General features: G+C 36.5%; 1 protein-coding gene across 1 annotated transcript in view; it reads right to left on the bottom strand.

Moving 5' to 3' along the window:
• Positions 1-20,593, bottom strand: part of GBE1 (1,4-alpha-glucan branching enzyme 1) — a 136,062-nt gene that overhangs the window by 51,649 nt on the left and 63,820 nt on the right. Inside the window, exon 8 of the mRNA XM_058044906.1 lies at positions 575-690. Within this exon, the coding sequence (XP_057900889.1) occupies positions 575-690 (116 nt within the window). The remainder of the gene's footprint in view (positions 1-574; positions 691-20,593) is intronic.

The following is a 20,593-nucleotide window of genomic DNA, read 5'->3' as shown; positions in this document are numbered from 1 at the left end:
GTGGATTTTTTTGATCATTCACAGAATATCCTGAGCCGGAAGAGACCCATTAACATCAGAGTACAATGCCTGGCCTTGTACAGGACCATCCCCCAGAATCACACCCTGAATCACCCCGGTGTTTTAGTAATCTTCTGAACCAGTTTAGCAATCTTCTTCACACCTGTGCCAGCTGTGCTGTGCTCCCATCCAGCCGCAGGACTCATCCCCCCAGTTTTGCTTATGCCAATCATGTCAAAACCCTGGGACTGGGCTAAAGCTTTGAGCTCTTCTTTTTCGTTCCTCATGTTTGTGTTGGTACAGAAACACTTCCAGCATGGTTTGTTACAGCTGACACCTTGTGGAGCAGATTGAGGGATCTTCCTAGCGCTTCCATCCTCATGTTTTGGTTGCGCCATCCCATTGCTCCCCACTATCAAGCCTGGTTTTGTCCCTTTCCCATCTAGTTTCAAGCTCTACCAACAAGCCCCTCTAACTCTTGTGCTAAAGCCCTTTTCCACCCTGAGAAACAGTGAACTTTAGAGGAACAGAGCTGCACCAGGAGGGCTGAGATCAGAGCTGATAAATGGCTCACCGATGCCGTGGTGGTGATACAACATGGACGTAACGCCGTCGAACCGGAATCCATCGAAGCGATAGTCTTCAATCCACATCCTCAAATTAGACAGAAGGAATCTCAGGACTTCCCAGCTGAAATACATTTATTAAGCTTTAAAAACCTTGGGATCAACTAGAGTTCCTTACACCATGTCCTCCACTTGCATATGTAGTACTTGTACTGTACATTTTACTATTTTAATGACTTCTTCCCTGTTTTTCATTAACCTTTCCCAAAAAGATTTGTCTTTAAGCCTTTGCCTTTTTACTGCACCAAATCTTAAGACTGGAGATAGGAGGTTAGTAAAAACTCTCAACTATCTACATAGACATCTAACAGGATAGTGTCTGAACACATATACTATATTTTACTACCCATACTTGCTGGTGTAATTTTTCTTTCCCTCTTTGAAGGTGGTTACTCTCTGTGGGAACAGATGCTATAGAAAAGGAAATAAAATTTTAATAGGCAAGAACTTCTCCCCAAGATTTTATGGATTTATAGCAATTTTTAGGCATAACTGCTGTTGAAAAACTGCCCTTCCTAATTAGTGACAAATCATATGTCACCACTAGAATGCCAAATCACCTACTATGTTGCAAATTTACACTTTGAAAAGTAAACCACGGGAAAGTTGAGGAGGTGTATTTTGAAGTTCGGAACATCGGGAATGTGATATAACACACATACATGCACAAAGCATGGAGATGAAATCAAAATATAAGAGGTTCCAAAATGAACAAGCATGAGGAAACATTCATGAAAAGACTTTGATATTAAGGAATACAATAGTTTCATGAGCAGTTTTCCTAGTATTCATCACCTCCTCTCCCTGGGCGTTGGTCTCTGTAGCTTCCAAAGATACCCACAACTTGTTTCTACTGTTTGCCCTCCACAGCACAGCCCTGACACCCTCATGTGCATCTCCTGCAAGCCACAGCTCCGAAGAGCTCACCCATCTCAATCAGCCAACATAAGATGCAGTGAATCTGGTTTTGCCCACGTCTTCAACACTTGCCAATGTTATGATTTCTCTCTAACCAGTTTTCCAGCATAGCTACACCTCCACTTCCTACCAAGTTTCTGTTCAGAGAAAAGGCCAGGAGCGGGCAGGGTCTCTCCAGCCACCCTCTGCTGGGTGAGACAGAACGGGTAATGTTGCAGAAACCACACCAAAATTTACCTATGCACATGGTAGGCATAGGGTAAGGAAGGGAACCCTTCCTACATTTCATTTAACAGACATCAGAAACAGTAATTTCAGGAAGAAATTCTGACAAAAGGAAAAACTCCATTTTGACAAACAAATGTCACCATTTTCCTTCCTCCAAAAAACTTCTTCATATGAAGGATGCTTTAAGTCCTGAGTAAGTGGTATTACAAGAAAAGATGAGAGGCTATGGACACACTATAAAGTCAAATCCTGATCTCACTAAGTAGCCAATTCTTATTAACTTCCATAGAATTTTAATATTTCCCCTTCTTTCTGCATGCACTGCACAGAAATACACACTTGTGCATTTAAAGATAGAATTACTACCAAATCAAAACCTCCAAATTTAGGAAATGTGAAGCAGCTCACTGTGAATTCCCTCAGTTCAACACCTTTCTTGGGCATGCATTACATGACAAGATTTTTTTGGTTATTGTTCCATTGCTACACTCCCCTGCTTCAAATCATACAATTCACAAGTTAACACGACACTGGGAAGATCTCAGGAGCTTGTCTGAAGAACCTTTCATATATTTATTAGTTCTCAGGTGAGATGGTTTGCAGTGAACGGACAAGAATGAGATTGCTCTGATATTGAAAGGGATAGAAAAGCATCAGAAGTCCTAAAACTGGCACCAAAAAAGCAATTTTGTGTAAACGTTTGCTGTATCTTATTCTGACTCAGCACAAAATTCACAGAAAGCTATTTCCTGCAAGCTAAATACTGTGAGAAACGAGCACAGCATTTTAGCAAATAAAATTAGTATCTCACACAGAATTAGGATAATGCATGCACAAAGAGTGCATTAATTACTACAAGCAATATCCAGACTTAAAAGTTATTTCTTCTCATTACAAACATCTTGACTTTATAACCCTAAAGTCCTTAAGATGGTGAAGAGGATTTGAACATTTGTAAAACATACACAAAAACCTCAAAATGGATAACAAATGTAATTTTTCCCACCATTGTTGGCATTGAAGATTGATCTTTGGGAAAAGATGGAGAACCAGCAAGAACATAAATTGTAATGACTTTTAGATGAAAAAGCGACAACAATAAAAACAAACAAGATGAATTTGTTGCACCAAAGTATTAGTTGGAAAATTTATGAGATCAAAAACCTGAGTAGGAGCAGCAGATGTTTTCCAAGCATCTGATTGCACATGGGAGAGAAGATCATAAATAAATAAATAAACATTTTATCTGTGATTTTAGTCTAAACTTGGACAAAATTCAGCTTTAGGATAATTTTTAAGAAGTATACCAAGTACTAGCAGCCATATTGACTTGTAGAGAAATGCCTACACAGCTCCAAAACATGAACCAGAATAACGGATTTTTTGAGACATGCAAATCACACAAACCATACAGAGGATCATTTTTCATCCAAGTCAATTTGTTCATGGGAGCAGCAATATTAGACACAGAACTTGACAGAACAAATAACTTTGCAGAAAGCCAGTAGAGGCCAAAATTGAAGAGACATAATTGAGATACAACCACCACAGAAGCAGTAATTCAGGAGCATTTCTAAACCAGCTCATTCTTGTATTTTACAGGCAGATATGGAAACAGGATAGCATTCATCAGGAATGCAATTTCTTCTGGAAAAAAGCCATACCTAAGTTATATCCTAAAAATCTCACATTTTGGCATATATCAGAATTAAGGAAATTCTTTCATTGCATGCATGACCAAAGACAGGCTATTATGTAGCTTTTTTATGCTGTATCATCATTAAGGAACAGAATGATTTACAGTGTAAGAAATCTAATTCAGAATTCACTCAGACATTCAAAACAAAGAAGGTCTTTGCAGGGAAGTATTGCTGGATTTTTTCCCTTCACTCTTGGAGTCCATAGCTCATTTATTAATAGCAGATTTTTTTGTTTGAAAAAGTGGAATGAGCACATCTACCCTAGATGACCTAGTTTCATGAGGTGATGAGACATTTAACAACTTTCCTATACTAGGTCAGCAGAAAACCTGTGAAATTGCTTATAAGACACACTTGTTACTCACTTTTTTCCTCTATACTAACAAAAAAAGCAAAATAATGATTCACCAAAAGCATTTTAAATTCCAGTCCATGATGAACATGAAATATTTAGATGCAAGCAATGAATTTAAACCAGTTAATTTTGTCACTATGGAGAAAAAATAATATTGGCTGCACCTAATACAGTTTGAAGATGTAATTTTTGAACCATATTAATGTTGACCTTCAGGAATTGCATTTATTACTATGTATTGGAGAACTGCTGACCTTATAAGAATCTAGACTTTTATGATGATATGCCTGCTTCAGTTCTCACTGTTTAATTAACTTAAGACATAGGAGCACTGAATTGCTAAAACATTATTTCTCAAACTATCCCCAAATATTTCAACAGCTGACTGGGCTAAATTTAATCAAAAAATTGCTAAACAAAGAAATTAGCATTCAGTCTAATAAAGTTAACAGTTGTAAATTAATTGGATGCAGGGTTTCACAATTACTTCTGTGCCTTTTTGTGGGCAGAACTTCAATTCTTCATAAACCACAGAAAAATGTACATATTATATGCATATATATAGAATCATAGAATGGTTCAGGTTGGACAAGATCTCTGAGATCATTGAGCACAACTCTTCACAGCACCGTGCTCACTACTAAGCCATGTCCCTGTGTGTGCCACATCCACACATATTTAATGCTGCCAGGGATGGTTCTTCCACCACTCCTATGGACAGCCTGCCACACAGGCTCACCCTTCCACTGAAGACATTTTTCCTGATATGTCATCTTGAGACCATGTTCTCTTGTTCTGCTACTTGCTGCCTGGGAAAAGAGACTCATCCCACCACGCTACACCCTCCTGGCAGGAAGTTGTACAGACCAGTAAGGTCTCCCCTGACCCTTCTTTTCTCCAAACTAAATAGGCTGAGTTCTCTCAGCTATTTCTCACAGGAGAAGCAGTCTGGCTTTACATATATATATATACACACATGTATGTCTATATATATATGTACATATATATACTCATATGTATATGTGTGTATATATACATGAATGTCTGTATGTACATGTATATAAATATATATGTATATGTTTATATATATGTATAGCAACCATACTAATATATATTATACACAATCCACATTATGTTTTATGTATTTACAATTTTCTATTTAAAAATTCTAATAAGTAGAACACTGGTTATTATGCAGCTTGTTTGGCTTGGTTTATTTTGAGAACAAACTAGAGCAGCAGCTTTGAAGATGCAGAGGGTTCTTCATTTTAGTTAAAACTGGAATTCTGGAGTGCCACACCAGACAACAGTCTTTCTGCAACCATTAATCCTAATCCCCAAAGTCCACTGCTATGTAGAGAGAAAGTTTTTGGTTTTTTTTTTCAATATGCTGTAAACAATAGCACTACGCATTTATTAGACTTATATTCAATAAGTACTTCAGCAAAATGAGTTCTTCGAAATAGGCACACTGTTTACTCATATAGAAGCAGTAATTCTGAAGTGCTCATGAAAATATTTTTTTTCCCCTCAGAATGCTACTCCCTCTGTTGGTACCAAGCAGTGCCACACAGCAAGGTGAAAAAACAATTTCCCAATTTCTGATTGCTTAGACACTTGATCGATGCGTTGAAAAGACACCTCATTGTAAAATTGCACAGGTTTATTCTGCACCAACTCTCTCATATTTTGCCAATGAATTAAACATGTTTATAAATATATTCACATGACCTTCCTGAAAAACCATTTGCACAAAAAAAATTTCTCCTCAAATGAACTATCTACTATATAAGGATTTAAAATAACGTGCAAGTAAGCAGCACCATCCTAGGCTTACATTTTTATGGCTAGTCCTATCCACACTTGGTAAGAGTAAACCAGTATCAAATAAAGCATTCAGTTATCTGCCCTATAAAATGGAAGCAATAATTCAAATACTACACAGCAAAGGTTATGTCCTGCAAAATGTGAATATAAGAACAGCCTTGGAGGCAAAGCAGGTATGTACTTATTGTAATGAAATTTAATACTCTTGATGCTTTTTGCTCAGTGAGTTTCCTGAGGTAAATAGAAAGGAAAAAAACCCAAGTAAGTACTGAAGACAATTACCTCAGTTTTAAGAGAGCCTGCAGGGCATATACATTTTAAAAGAGAAAATATCAAAAAATATTACAAAACTCTTTTAAATGCTGAAAAAGCCTACATGGATTTCAGCTCAGATTTCAATAAATTAGCATTTGTCCCACTTATATTCTACCCAAGTAAATTATACACTAATAAAATAAAAACCTTTGAGATTATGTAAAATCCTGTTCTCCCAAAATAAACCCCATAGACAATATTAAGTTTGTTTGGTCATATAATCAACTCTGCATATTAACAAACAAAATTTGCTGTTCTACAAGGTACAACTAAATCACAGCTTTAAAGATGTATTGTCAGAATTTGCATACAAGTTAATGCTATTCATGATTTCCATAATTAAACAGTAGTTTACTGTTCAACACTGAGTCTGCTTTCAAAACAAGTCTAAATGTAGTGCACAAATAGCTACAAAGCATTACAGGGGAGGTGACTTGATTTTAGACAAACCACTAAACTGAACTTTACTCAGAAAACAGCACCAGAGTTGGGATGGGGATTGGCAAAGAATCAGGTGTCAAGGGAGATTTAACTGCTTTGTTGTGAGATGCTTTTTCTCCCCTGAAATATACTATACACATACTATATATGTATAAGAATAGACAACAATTATCCTCAACTTTATTTATTCCCTATATAGGAAAACAAAATTACACTCAAAATGAATGCATTCCATCAGTAGTGAGAAAAATATTAACTACCTGGACAAAGCTCTACTTTCTCAAAGCCATCTTATTAAAAGCCTGAAACAGTGCTTTCTATAAACCTAATTTCATTTCTTTACTTTAAAATACTGGTTCCCTAATTTATGCTCACACAAGTGACTTTAAAGGGACACTGAGAAGGTGTCTGGTTCACACACAAAAATCTTTAAAGCATTCGTATTATGCCTGCACCTTCAAAATGCAAATTCAAACTGGTGTAATTTGAATTCAGGGGCATTTTTTTTCTAATGCTAATGAATAGCAACAGGTATTTAGGCAGCTAAGAAGCAAAATTATTCACAAAAGAGAACATTTTGAAAAATCCCAACTAAAAGCACTAGAGAAGTGAAGAAAGACCAGACCTCTGCCTCTGAGAAAATTCCAGGATTAGTATAAAGAGATCATCAAATATCTGTTTTTCCTGAAAGTTAGAGAGCACTGATGATTGAAAAATCTTTTCTGTGTACAGACGATGGCAAATCTCAGTTGTTGCAGATGTGTGAGGCTCAAGTTCCTCTATACCACGATACCTCGTACAACACCTTCTCAATCTACCGTTCAGTATCCACATCCTACTACAAAATTTTTTTTTAAGTAATTACCTTGAAATTCAGAAATCAAAACTTTAATCCTCAAGCAACAAAGCATGGCAGGTGCTTTTTATGTTTATATAGCAAAATCAAGCTCATAAGGAATGTGAGTTAGTCTCATATAAAGAAGACTGAAAAAGGGGCAAACTCTTGCATTTTACCAACCTAGGGCACCACCTCAGAAGATATTACCTAAATATCTTTTTACTTTAGACCCTCATGGTCCAGCACACTGAATCCCTGAAGACTTAGTTGCCTGTCTATATTTTATTGGATGACTGAATATTTATTATATTTTAAAGGATGACTGAAAGTTCATCCTTCTCTTCATCCCAACTAGACAGTTGACAGCAATGCCAAATCTAGACAAGGATAAGAAAATTTTAAGATGAGTCAAAGTGTTCATTATCAGTCACCACCCAGTACAGACAACAAAGGATGCTTCTGAGACACTTACTCCACGTCTTGAATGGCAATCTACTGATTTCTAACCCTGGGGAAGCAGGGGCTAAGGGAAGTTCACTCTGTAAATTAGCTACTACAAGGCTTAGATTACTTTCCTCTCATGCTTCCAGATTTTATCCTCAGCATCAGCAATTGCTGGGGATACAGACCAAAATGTTCCTTTCAGCACCGTGGTATGAGAGTGCTCAGTTACGTGACAGACTACGGCATGGAGGGCAGAAAAGTTTGTACAATGAATTATTACTTTCAGCGACAAACATCTCCAGTGGAAAGCTTGAAGAGCCTGAAGACTGTCTAAGATCATCCCCAGCACAAGATTCAGGGAATCTGCAAGGGGAAGCAGCCACCTGGCAAAGCTGACCAAGGCATGCAGCAGTCCCCATTCTCTTTGAGGAAGCACAGAATGCAAAGCTGCTGCATTTCCACAAACCATCACAGGAGATCTCAAGTACACGGTTCATATTAAATAGGAATCCATCCTTAAGCACAGCTCAGTATTTCTCTCTTGGCTGCATTTTTTGAAGCTACATTCTTCAAAAACGTAATTAAAGAAAGATATTGGCTCAGACTGGGCTGTGCCAAGAGAGTTGTGAACTTGCAAATACACTTTCAGTATGTTTTATAAATACTTTTTCATCTAAGAGACCTAAAGAATAGGTTTGTATTCAGAGACACCTAGTTTTTAATCTCAATTTCTTACTAGGTACTGTCATTTCAACCATATAATTTGTACTTCATGAAGATAAATATGAGAACAATAAACACATTTATGATAGATTGTGACTGTAGCTTTGCTTCGTAAAATACATGGCAAAATTATTATTTGCATCATCTCTGGAATAAATACCTATAACCTTATTCTTGTATTGATTCACAGCTATACTCTGTTTTATTCATTATTTTATTTTCCAAGTATTACGCACCTATTTTAAAACCTCTTACAACCGGAGCACATTTTAACATACCCACTATCTTTCTTTAACCACCAAATTGGTAAGCTCCACAAAAGACAGGTGGGAAAGACACTGTGACAAAATGTATTCAATTGTATTCCCACTAATTTAGTGAAAAAACTCAGATAGTATCTTGAAAATATTGAGAAAATAATTAGTGTCCCTTGACAGAAATTACAAAAAACATATTTGACTGCCTAAAGCTTACTTAGAAAGTTGTTTACAAACAACACATTCCTCCACATTTGAAAAAAGTTTTGAGTACTGTATTCACACTTTGAAGTGAACAATGGGATGGCAACTCACACAACAAGGCAACAGAACCCTTTGATAGTTTTAAACCAACTTTTGTTCTTCTACAGTAACAGGTTAGTGCATGAGATCTTGTACAAGATCACAGAATGATCTGTGTCCAACAGGACATTAGGGATTATCTAGTCACACCCCTTTATCCCTAGTAAAGGTAAGAAGTTTTTTATAAAGTTAGAAAAGTATGTATCAGAAACAGGAAAAATAGAGAACTAGCTGTAACTACAAAGTTTGAAAATAGAAAAATGTTATACTAGCATAGTAAGAAAGGATATTTAATAGTTCAAGTTTTAGTTTAGACAGATTTTAAGATTATAGAAAAATATGTTTAGTAAGATAGCAGAAGGTTTTAGGTTGAATATTGGTGTATGTTAATAGAAAAAAATATTTTGTGAGGTATGTGTAGGTATTTTAGCCACAGCCTCTCTGGACAACCTCTTTGGTGTCTCATCACGCTCCGCATGAAGTTTTGTTCTTATGTTCTTCCTTATGATCTAAATCTACCCTTCCAGTTTAAAACCATTGTTCCATGTCCTGCTACCTGTGTCCTGTGCTGCACCCCTTCCCTCAAGCCAGTCAGCCACACCCCACAGTTTGGTCCCATCCACAAAGTTCAGTCCCAATATGTTCCTTGGGGACACTGCTTGTTACTGATCTCCATTCAGAAACATGAATCTACCAATATATTTCATGCACTGGAAATATGTGTTTATTTTTAACACTAAGGTCTTTTACTGAAAAGCCATGATTTTCAACTGAAATGAAATCAACTCTTTACCTACTACAGATATTCTCTATTTCAGACCATATTTCAGTGCAAGTATTACTGACCCTGGCTTTGTGGTAGCAGAATACTGGTAACTTTTAATTAAAATATATCTGAAATGGAAACTTCATAACATTATAGAAAACAGGTTTTCTTGTCTAGACCATGACAGGATAAAAAGAAAACTAAAGCTAAGATTCTCTGAAATAGTTTAAAACAAGTTTGCCCTTGCATATATTGACAGTCTAGCATTGCTGGCAAATGAGTTGCTCAAGCCTCAGACTCTAATCAAATGTTTCTGGTTTTCCAAGTTTGGGTGAGGACAGTTCTGTGCTAAGAGCAACTGTTGGTGAAACCTACAAAACATTTCCTGTTTCCAGTACACAGTTAATGAGTTTATAAGAACGCAATTTTGAACTGCTTTCTCTAAGTCACCACCTTTTTCAGCCAATTTGTTAGCTGGATATGGATTAGAAAGAACATCCAGCTGAAAGCTGTTTCCCATTTCCTGACAGACTTTCAGTTTCCTCCCCAATTAACCCAATGGCAAAATAATTACCTTGAAATTTCTTATAACAAAGTAGATTTTCATCTTTTCCAATGCCCTTGTCCAAGAAGGTGGTGGCAAAGGAAGCTGGAACCATTAATAATGTAAATTTTAGTGGTTTGTAGTCAACTTTTTTTCCTCTCCAAAAAGTATTCACTTGGTTAATCACCTATGGGGCTTCAACATCCACCCTAGAACAGTTATAAGCCCCTAAGTAGTTTGCAGGAAAAAAACCCCAGAATTTTAGATTTCAGGATAGTGAATAGTGTAAAAATTCTGGGTAATAAACACTGAAGACTCAAATCAGAAAATGAGGAGAAATAGCAATGGAAATCTTTTGGGATATTTTTTTCCTCCAGTGTTTGACTGACTAATTACTCCAATTCACCGATTGGTCGAACATAGTTTCTATCTATGAAAGCTTAAAGGCAAGAGTTAAATTTCAACAAGGAAAAGTAAATTTCACCAAGTCATTATTCCTAAAACCAGCTATACATATAGCATTTCAAAAGATTATGCTATTTGGTTCCCTAAACTTCAACTTTTAGAACTTGCTTCTCAATGTCCAAGCTTAGTCCATTTAAAACTAAATAAAGTAAAATAAATCTGTTCTATTTAAATTGGATAACTCATAATAAAAAATGTTTTTTGCTCGTAGATGTGGCTACACTTACAGTGACAAAATGTCATTCAGACAAACTTGACACTTGAAGCCAGTGCAGAACATATGTTTCCTTTGTGTGAAAAATTCTATTTATTATTGTTATTATTTATTATTGTTATTATTTATCAGCCTGACTAACTTGGTGTCATAACAAGTGAAACAGTAACTTAAACGGTTTTTCCCTTTTTTTCTTTTTTGCCTTTGGTGAGGAAGAGAATGGAGGGAAGACAAAGGGGAATTTAGCACAGCTTCCACCTGCTTGGCAAAAGGTCAGGGTATGAAAATGTAATACTGTACTCATTCCACTTCCAGTTGTGGTTAATAAGAAATGGATTCTTTCCTCAAAAGACACCAATTTCTCTATTGCTCTACCAGAGAACTGTCTAAGAAAGTTTAAATATACTACTAATAATAAGTCTGTGCTAAAAGGTGCTCTAAAATATCAAGCCCTAATCAGAGGTGGGCTACATTGCAATCAAAATGTTGCTAAATAGAAACAGCAAGAGGAGAAAAAGTTAATGACGCTGAAACACTGAAGGAAAAAAACCCAAGAACAGTGACAATTTCTCTGAAGTTTTGTGGGTTAAAAACACAGGCTGTACAGTCCAACTTGTTTTTTTATGACAGGGAGAAAGGAAAATAGCCTAATTCCATATCATGAAATGACAAATTCTATGGTGTTTACATAAATCCCTGCAGCCAAGAAGAGGCAATCTTAGGTGTTTATTTAATCAGGAAAGTGACAAAAGTCATTACTTTACTTTCTTCACAAACCTTAAAGGAATAAAGGATAAAAATAAAGACTGCAAAGAGAATTCTCTTCATTGTGAAGCCTTTTGATAAATATACTCAGTTAAACACTCTTTGTGCAATGACTAAATATATTACATAAACAAAAAAAAAACCCCATAGTTTTACTTGATAATTCTCCAGAGAACTTAATACTCAGCTCTTTGTTTGAACAAATTAAGTCGTCTCCTACAGAAAAGATTACAAGAGCATATAATAGTGACTATGGGTGTGCTTTTTCATTCTTGTTTATTAGTTCACATGTATCTATCCTTAAAACTACACTTGACAGGACTTAATTATTGTGCAATAACACTAAATAAATCAAGGGGTAAAGTCTCCAAAGTATTACTTGTACACTTGTTTTCCTCTGCCTGAAATAAACTCATTAATTGCAGAAGAATAACTTAGAAAAACTTTTGTCAACGACCTAAACTATTAATTAATCAAACGGGCAATTAATTTCTCTTTTTCTCCAAATAACTTTATACCAGTTTTCAAGAGCTGACACGGAATTGTAATATGGATACATACAAGTATTGGGTAAAGAGTCCCTTTATCAACGAGGAAACCCAAAGCAATTCCATGGGGAAAATAGCCAAGGAAATACTGTATGCTTTTAAAAAACCCCAAAACCACAAACCACTCTTTTTAATGACCTGGTATGGAATGATTTGCTTTGCTCCCAGGGATAAAGCTTTTACTAGAGTATCATCCTCATTCATTAGGACATGTTTGACATGATACACCATTTCAGTTTTTCTGACTTGTCCTGTAACTACATCAGCCAGAACAGAGCCAAAAGCTGCTCCTTGTCCATCCATTGCTATTATAATGGAGCAGTAGAACCATTTCTTTAAATCTTCTTTACAATCTGGGCAATAATTTCTTCAGTATCAAGTCTAACAAAATTTCTTTCAATAACAACAGTCCCAAAATCATTATGGCATTTAAATAAGCCCTAAAGAAAACATGTATATACAGCTCAGTATGTCCTTATAAAAATTCCCTGAATCTTAGCATGCTATCACCAGTAGAGTCCCATCTCAAGCTGAATTTCAGCCAGTGGCTACAGGTGGGAAGCAATTTGTTTGGACAGAGGCAGCTACTCCCTGAAGCAGCAGGCTGCCCTGGTTGTGTGCACTGCTCTTTATATCCAATTCCAAACACCTTCCAGAGACAGGAACTTTTGTCTTTATGCCACTCTCAAGAAAACAAGGCATCCCTTTCAAAACTCGCAGTAATATATCAGATCAACACCATCACTTGCAGATTATTTCTCATCTGTTGGCCATACATACACTAGTGACTTTTGGAAATGCTACAGCATTTTGATTGTTTTCTACCTTGTAGACATAGCCATTAATTGATTTTTTTCCCCCAGTTATTTATTTTATGCTCTCTACAGTGAGCTTCCAAAAAATGCATTTTAAGTGGATCTGTGCCTTATACAACATGTACATAATAGAATCAAAAAACCCCCCAACAATTGTCTTAATGTTTCCAGCTTCTTCCCTGTTATACCACGCCTAATTTTCCTCCAGCCTTGAAATTCTTTGGATAAAAACCTATTAGAAGAAAGTCAACATCCCTCATTTCATTTGTGGATTCCTCTCAAACTTGTACAACCATCAGCCTTTTCTCCAGCACAATATTCTATTCACAACAGATGCTGCTCATGTAAACTGCTGCAGCAACCACTTAAGAATGCCGTGGAAGTTGTCAATTCAAGTGTGGATTACTAAATGCAAGATCATTATTGCATTTAGACTGATGCAAAATTATCCCCTGCAATGTGTTGAATCTTAGCTAATTTTATATATTTACTGAAATAGCATAATCAATTTCCTCTAAGTGTGACTGTATTTATTCAAGATATTATTGAATTTAAGTGGCTACAAGTGGTCACCTCTGTATTTCAAAATGTGCTACCTGACAAAATTTACAACAATTGACTGCAACTTTTCAGTGTGCCTTTCTTCACATTTCAATATCCTGCTTTATTGCTGGACCACTTTCTGTGCAGCTACATTTTTGAAACTTCACACAAAGCTTTGAATGCTATGTTAGAGGTTAATTATGGAAACTGGACACTTCAAAGAAAGCTACATGGATTCTTATGTGAAGCTCTCAGTTTTAGAGCACCTATGGATTTAAAGCTTCACAGTCTGTTATACCAAAATACAGTAAAACAATTAAGCTTGTTTAATTAAAAACTTTAAAAATTAAAAAGTAAACCAATTACACAGCAGCTCTTGACTGCATGTACTACAAATCATAGAATCATGGCTGAAACTTTTATTTTTTGCACTATTATTTCAATTTTTCCAATTAAATTGCAGTAATTTCCAATGTATCATCTCTTCTGTGAATGCTTTCAGTAATCATTCCCTTCAAAAAAGGCAATTTGTAGACTGCAATGTCCCCATACTTGAAAGTGTTTGCTTTACAAACACTTTAGTCATCATTATAAATGAAGAGAAAACAAAAAGAAACAATTTTTTGGGCATGAAAGGTCTCAATTTTAAGGTTTAAATTCTATAAAGTATTTTTATACTGACACAGTCACCATCAGAATCCAGTCTATTAGAAACAGAGAGCTAAGGATCATTGGCAGACTGTTTTTAAAAAACAATCTTTAATCAAAATAATTACATTTATGAAGGGTGAGGGGAAGAATAAAAATCTCACTATTATGCTGCAAGCAGTGCTTCCTTAAAACAGTCATTAAGAAATAATCTTTGCCAGCCAAATGAAATTCCAACGCATATTATGCAGATCTTTGAATACAGAGCTTTCCTAAACTAATTTGGTAGAGGAAGACTGGCAGGAAATGAATTAAAATCAGCACAGCTTTATGTTTTACATAATGAAACACAACTTACATCCTTGTTCTATTGTAATTACCCTAGAATCAACAATATACCAAAAAGACATCCCATGACGGAGAACCTCTCTCACTGTCAACTCTCACTGCATTATCTTTAGTCTAGCTGGAATTATGGCCAAAAATTCTCATTTCACAAATGAAAACACATTTGTGACAACCATGGCAGGGCACTGGAAATGGAGCTGGGGAAATGCCACCTGCACCTTGCTAAATCAGAAGCTGCAGAAGAAAAAGCTTCAGGTCTTACACTCTGGGAAGTCAACTGGATATGATTCGCTAATTATGTTCAAGCCACCCCTACTTGCTTTTCCCTCTCCTCTTCCTGTGTTCCAAACTGTGCTCAAAACCTTAAGCTTACGCTTCTAAAAAAATTCCTTAGCTGAGAAACCTGAAAAGTCTTTAGATTAGAACTAGACAAGAAAAGGTTACAGACAGGTTTGTTAGGAGCACTAGGATTCAAAAGGAAGATGATGGAAAGGCACAAAACAGTGAAGAGGACAATCCAGAACCATCAAGAGTCTGTGACAAGTAGTGGCAATCTCCTTTCTCCCAGCTGACTGACACCTGCCTGGCCAGCAGAGTCTGTTCAGGTGTCGTCTCAGAAGCAATGAGTGTCATAGTAGCCTTTAAATCCCATCCATCCTTTGTGTGCATGAAGCTTACAGTCAAATCTTTGCACTCTACAACGTGCGTCAATAAAGGGCCCCTGGGGTGGAGGGCAGGAACACACACAACGTGTTATCTGCTGTCCGTATCTCATGCTCATGTGTCAATTTTCCTTAAGAGCATTAGGCAAGGAACCAGAATCTTTAATACCATGGTACTCCAGAGTATCAGCTGAAATCTATTTAAAATGCTAATGATGTAAGCAATAAAGAGTAGCAGCGAATCCATTTCATCCCGAAAACTGTTACAAACCATGAGGATGCTCCCAAAGAAGGCAACAAGTCCTTACCTCCACTGATATTTAGAATTCATCACTGAATTGCAGGAAAACAAAACCAAAAATATTCTGAACAGCTATGTTTAGAGAATTATGAGCCCAGACAAGTACCTTACTAACCAAACACTAAACTCTGAAAGATTTATGTTCCAGTTAATTCCACCTACTATCATCACCTCAATGGCAGATAAAGACTAGCAAAGTAGGCAATCAGAAGAAAAGAAAAAACAATTTGGGTGAATAACAGCTGTTTAAGGAAGAACTAAACACTGAGCTGTTGAAGATGTTAGAAGATAAACAGTCTTTAAAGAGTCAGATCCTGAAGCAACATCAGGGGATCTTTTCCCCTCAGAATATACAGAGTAAGGTTTATGCAGAACTTAAACACTGGGTGGCAGAAAAGGCCACTGTCTCAGCATCCAAACACAGGTGGATGTTTTAGATGCAAGAGAGCACCTGAGACACCTGCCCCAGGCTGGACCACAGGACAAGGGGGAAAAAGCTTCAGGTGACCCACCCCGCTGTGGAGGGGCAAGCTGGGGAAGAGGCCACCTACACCAGAACAAAGACACAAGCTCAAACACCTGACAGCTGCCCTGTTTCTGCAGCACTTACAGCAAGGTTAAAAGCAGTTTCTGAGCTATGGCAGTTTCTAACACACATGAAGAAAAATTGAATTAAAATTAAGAAAAAAAAAGTAAAAAGTACTGAGCTATAATCAGCTGTTCCACCAGCAGTTCAGAAAACTGAGCTGGAGAGAACATCTGGACTGGCAGCAGGGGACTAGCAAGTCATCTGCTGCCCTGATGTAAAACTGTGGCTCATGGGACAAAGTGTTTATTGTATACACTAAACCCTACCTGTTGTAGCACTTCAAAGCTCATTTGGCATGGATGTCACTTGAAACTTCATAAAACTGACAAAAAAAACTCAATAGGAGATTTCTTCCATTACATGGCTTAGTTATGATTTTTGACCCCAAAAATATGGACACAACATCCTCTCTTAAAAAAGCCTTGAAAACAGGCCTCAAAAAAGGCCCAAAGGAGATGCTGGGACATTGGCTGGCCCCAAATCCTTGCAATCAATGTAATCTCTTACTGATCATACTACTGCACTCAAGGAAGCTGGATTAATTAAAATTAAAACTGCATTGTAAATCAATCACTGACTTCTGCACAAAATTCATCTCCTGGACTGTGAAATAACTTAAAATTTTGCGTAAGTGCTCAGGTGAAAAGTGTCATAGTATTAAAAAACCAAAACAAGCCAAACTAAGCCCCCTCTCCAAAAAAAAAACCCAAACAACAAACCAAAACAAAACATAAGGCATCACATGATTTCTGAATTTTAATTTTACCATAATTTCTAAAGGCTCACAGAAATATAACAGCATAACTATTGACATTCAGAATTGGCTTAAGACAGAATAGAATCCAACAAAATCTAATGAAAAGACAGGAAAAGCCTTAAAAGTCAAAACAATACTCTGGGACCTCAACAAGTCCAGAAGGGCAACATCATTTACACATTCTATTCATGTAGTGCTGTGGGAAAAATCTTTACTAGGTAATATCTTGTTCTCAATTATTTTTAAATTGTTTTCCCTGATTATTATTTTAGACACATTTGCTATTTGGAGAAATGAATTTAAATGAAAACACAATCAACCACTCTAGTTGTGATCCCACCTGGTCTCCAGGGTGTACGACAGCATTTCTAATGAATCTGGCAGCTGAATAACCTTTGAATGTGATTTTAGGAGCAAAAAAGATTACACTTTGCTTGTGCAAAATTAATTACAAATAGAATCCTTACTTAAGATGGGAAGGTGTTTACATGTATTTCAAGAGAGCTACCTTTAACAAGGAACACAACAGAGATCTTAATTTCCTCCAAAATTAACTGCACAATGCCAACTAGAGTACCAGTCCAGAGCTTCTGGCACCCCTTTTACACTAAAGCATTTCCTGTCATGAATTCAGGGCTAGAAAAGTCACAATTATTAACAGGAATCAAAGCAAATTATATAAAAGTTTGTTTTTCAACAGAAAGTGTTAAAATCAACTGCAATTCTCACTGAAGGTATGTGATTCTGGTTTTTGGCTTGTCAGCTGAGGGAAAAGGGATGGACACAGATTTAGACAGGATAGAGATGATGGAGAGGAAGAGTCACCAATTTAGAACATTTCAAGAAAAAAATGCCCAGGATCTCTATTTCAGAAAAACTCACAAGAATGTGCAAGAATTATGAAAATTATTAAAGTAAAATTTTCTTTTTGGTTGATTTTTAAAGCACCGTTGATATTCTTTTATTGAAAATAGTAAAGCAAAAAGTATTCTATTGGCCAACTATCTTATCTGCAATTTCTCATTTCAATGAAATTGAGTTATTTTCCTGTGACAACACCATGAAAAGCATAATTCTAAAATGTTGCTCATAGTTTACAGAAAAGCTCCTGCTTCATACAACACTAGTATAAATATGGATTAAAATATGAAGAATATAAAATATGCCTTTTTCTTTTTAAGCAGCACTATGGTGCAAAGATGCAATACCCAGGTCTGTTGAACAGGTTTACTATTGCTTTTCTTGTAACTACTCTCTACTTACATGAATTTTACTAAAAAACACTACTTAAATACACAAAGGATATAATCCTTTTTTATTTTTTAGCATGGATATGGATCTTTTGCCACATTCTGTTACAGGAAATATTCACAGTCCCCTTCACAGACAACTGAATAATCTTGCAAATGCTGTGAGATAAACTTACTTACATCTTGGCTTTCAAAGAAAATGTAGACAGACTAAACTGATAAAGCAACTGTTCCTTAATCTCCTTCACGGTAGAGAATTAGTTTCTCTCAATTCCAAAGTGAATTGAGCATTCTTTGCATTTGATGTCTAAGTACCTGTAGATTTAACAGCTCTCCAACTACAGAAGGAAAGGGATTTAGTACAAGCTCTGTGCAGGATAGAAGGCTGTGCTAGCTGAAGAAATTTCACTCAGCAAGCAAGCTTTTCTGTAGACCATTCAACAGACTGTGTCTGCTGTCATTTATTTTGAGCAAACTTTCAACATCTGCCAGCAACTTGAGTCAGTCTCACAGATTTTTATGCTTGCCTCATCCAGACTAGAGCTGCTCATCCCCTGGTATGGAAATTAGCAGAATGCCAATACAGACTAAACTGGGTGGGGAAAAAAAGCCAAACCAAACATTTTCAATGAAATGTCAGTTTGATTCTTTCACAGTTTTGCTCGGAATCTGCACACACAAAGAATACGGGAAAAAATGCAAGCTATTTTTAATCAGTTCTGTGAAACTTACAATGACCATGAAGGTTATAACTTTTCAGCCTTAGAACTTGACTCTAAATACATAGAGAATATTTACTGTCTCTGCTATGAGGATGAAAGAATCCAGTAATGACTAGAAAAATTCACAGCATCCTGTGCTTGAAGGTGAAGAAAGGGTTTCCACAACCATTTGAAAAGAGAACTCGAGATTTGCAGTTGAATATCATGAGAGGGCAGGGGATGGGAAATGACCTTCAAGGGACCCACAGTCATCCAAGAGCTTCAGTTTCTCTGGTCTTTGCTATTCTCTAATCTCATCTCTCTCCCTCACAGCTCTTCCCACTTCCCCTTTCTGCATTCAGTCTGGCACCTCTTCCAAAGTCAAAGCATGAAAAGAAATTCCATAGGTATATTCCACTGACCCAACCAAGCCATGGAGGCAGTTCACTTCTGAAGAAATATTTAGCATTGCCAAGTACAACCTACAGAGGAGCTGGTTCTTTTCTTATTTATAAATACCCCCAAACACTCAATACCAACACCATTTTCTTTTCCAGCAGGAAGAACCAGAACAGAGGAAGGTCCATAACCACATTCCATTGTCTCACTACAGACATTGGTACTCATAAGAATCAAATGAAATAAAATGTCTAATACTATCATATTGATACCAAAGCTTTAAGATTATTTGAAGCACAACTGATTTGAGTATGAATTTAAAGCTTTATAGGAAGGACTAAAATGCATCTCTTACAATTATTAAATCACAATAAATCACATCAGAAACCCCCCATGAAATGACCCATTAAATTGTCCCCAAATAAAGAACAGCTCATCCTATTAAGTATTGAAGTGCACCAGTCAGTTTTCACACTGGTCACTTGGTTTATTTGCCATTGAGTTCCATTAAACAATTGGCCCATGCTATGTAACATGACTTCTGTGCAATCATATCCATCCAGTGCATGGCAATTCAATGTAAACAAGGGAGGAAAATGAAAAAAAAAACAGGAAATTGAACCTGCAGCACAAAAACCTTAACAACTAAGAGGTTAAAGAGAAACTAGAACTTGACAGTTGCTCTGTGATGAGCCACTACAGGAACATTCAAAAGTAGCCTTGAAAGGGTTAAAACAGGACTTTGTAATTGATAAGAAGGTCACACCAGATTATGCATCTCAAGGGGGAAAATAAGAGAATTTATCCTGGAATAAGTGATCAATTCCATACAGAATTTTATTAAGACCTGTTTTAAGCAGATTGTAAAGTTACACAAAACTTACTGTGGAATGCTTAGGGAAACAAAAGAAAGGAAAGGGAAGAATCAGGGTGGTTCAAGGATGAACAAACAGAAAAAAATGCGAGGACACTGAAAGAATCTGGCTGCTTGTACCTGTTCCTCCATTTCACCCACTCAAACATCAGCATACAAGATCAATCTCCTTGCTCCCAATACCTCAGAATACAGAGTAAACAATATTAAGTACTAATAATCAACTGGCATTAATACCTGTTTTGACACATACTATATTTATACTGGTTAATTAAGTTTGCCCAAACTGGGGTCTCTAGAAATGTCTGCTGAAAATGACCCCTGCTTTGTATTAATTGTTGATTGACCTCCAGAAGCTTTTTGAAATAGAGTTAGCTGTCCTGGGGGAAATCTTTTCCTACATTTCAACAACTTGACAGTATGTCAATA

The sequence above is a fragment of the Melospiza georgiana genome, chromosome 2 (genome assembly GCF_028018845.1).
Source record: "Melospiza georgiana isolate bMelGeo1 chromosome 2, bMelGeo1.pri, whole genome shotgun sequence".
Lineage (NCBI taxonomy): Eukaryota > Metazoa > Chordata > Aves > Passeriformes > Passerellidae > Melospiza > Melospiza georgiana.
The sequence above is the reverse complement of the archived record's forward strand: the minus strand, read 5'-3'. Positions and strand labels throughout refer to the sequence as shown.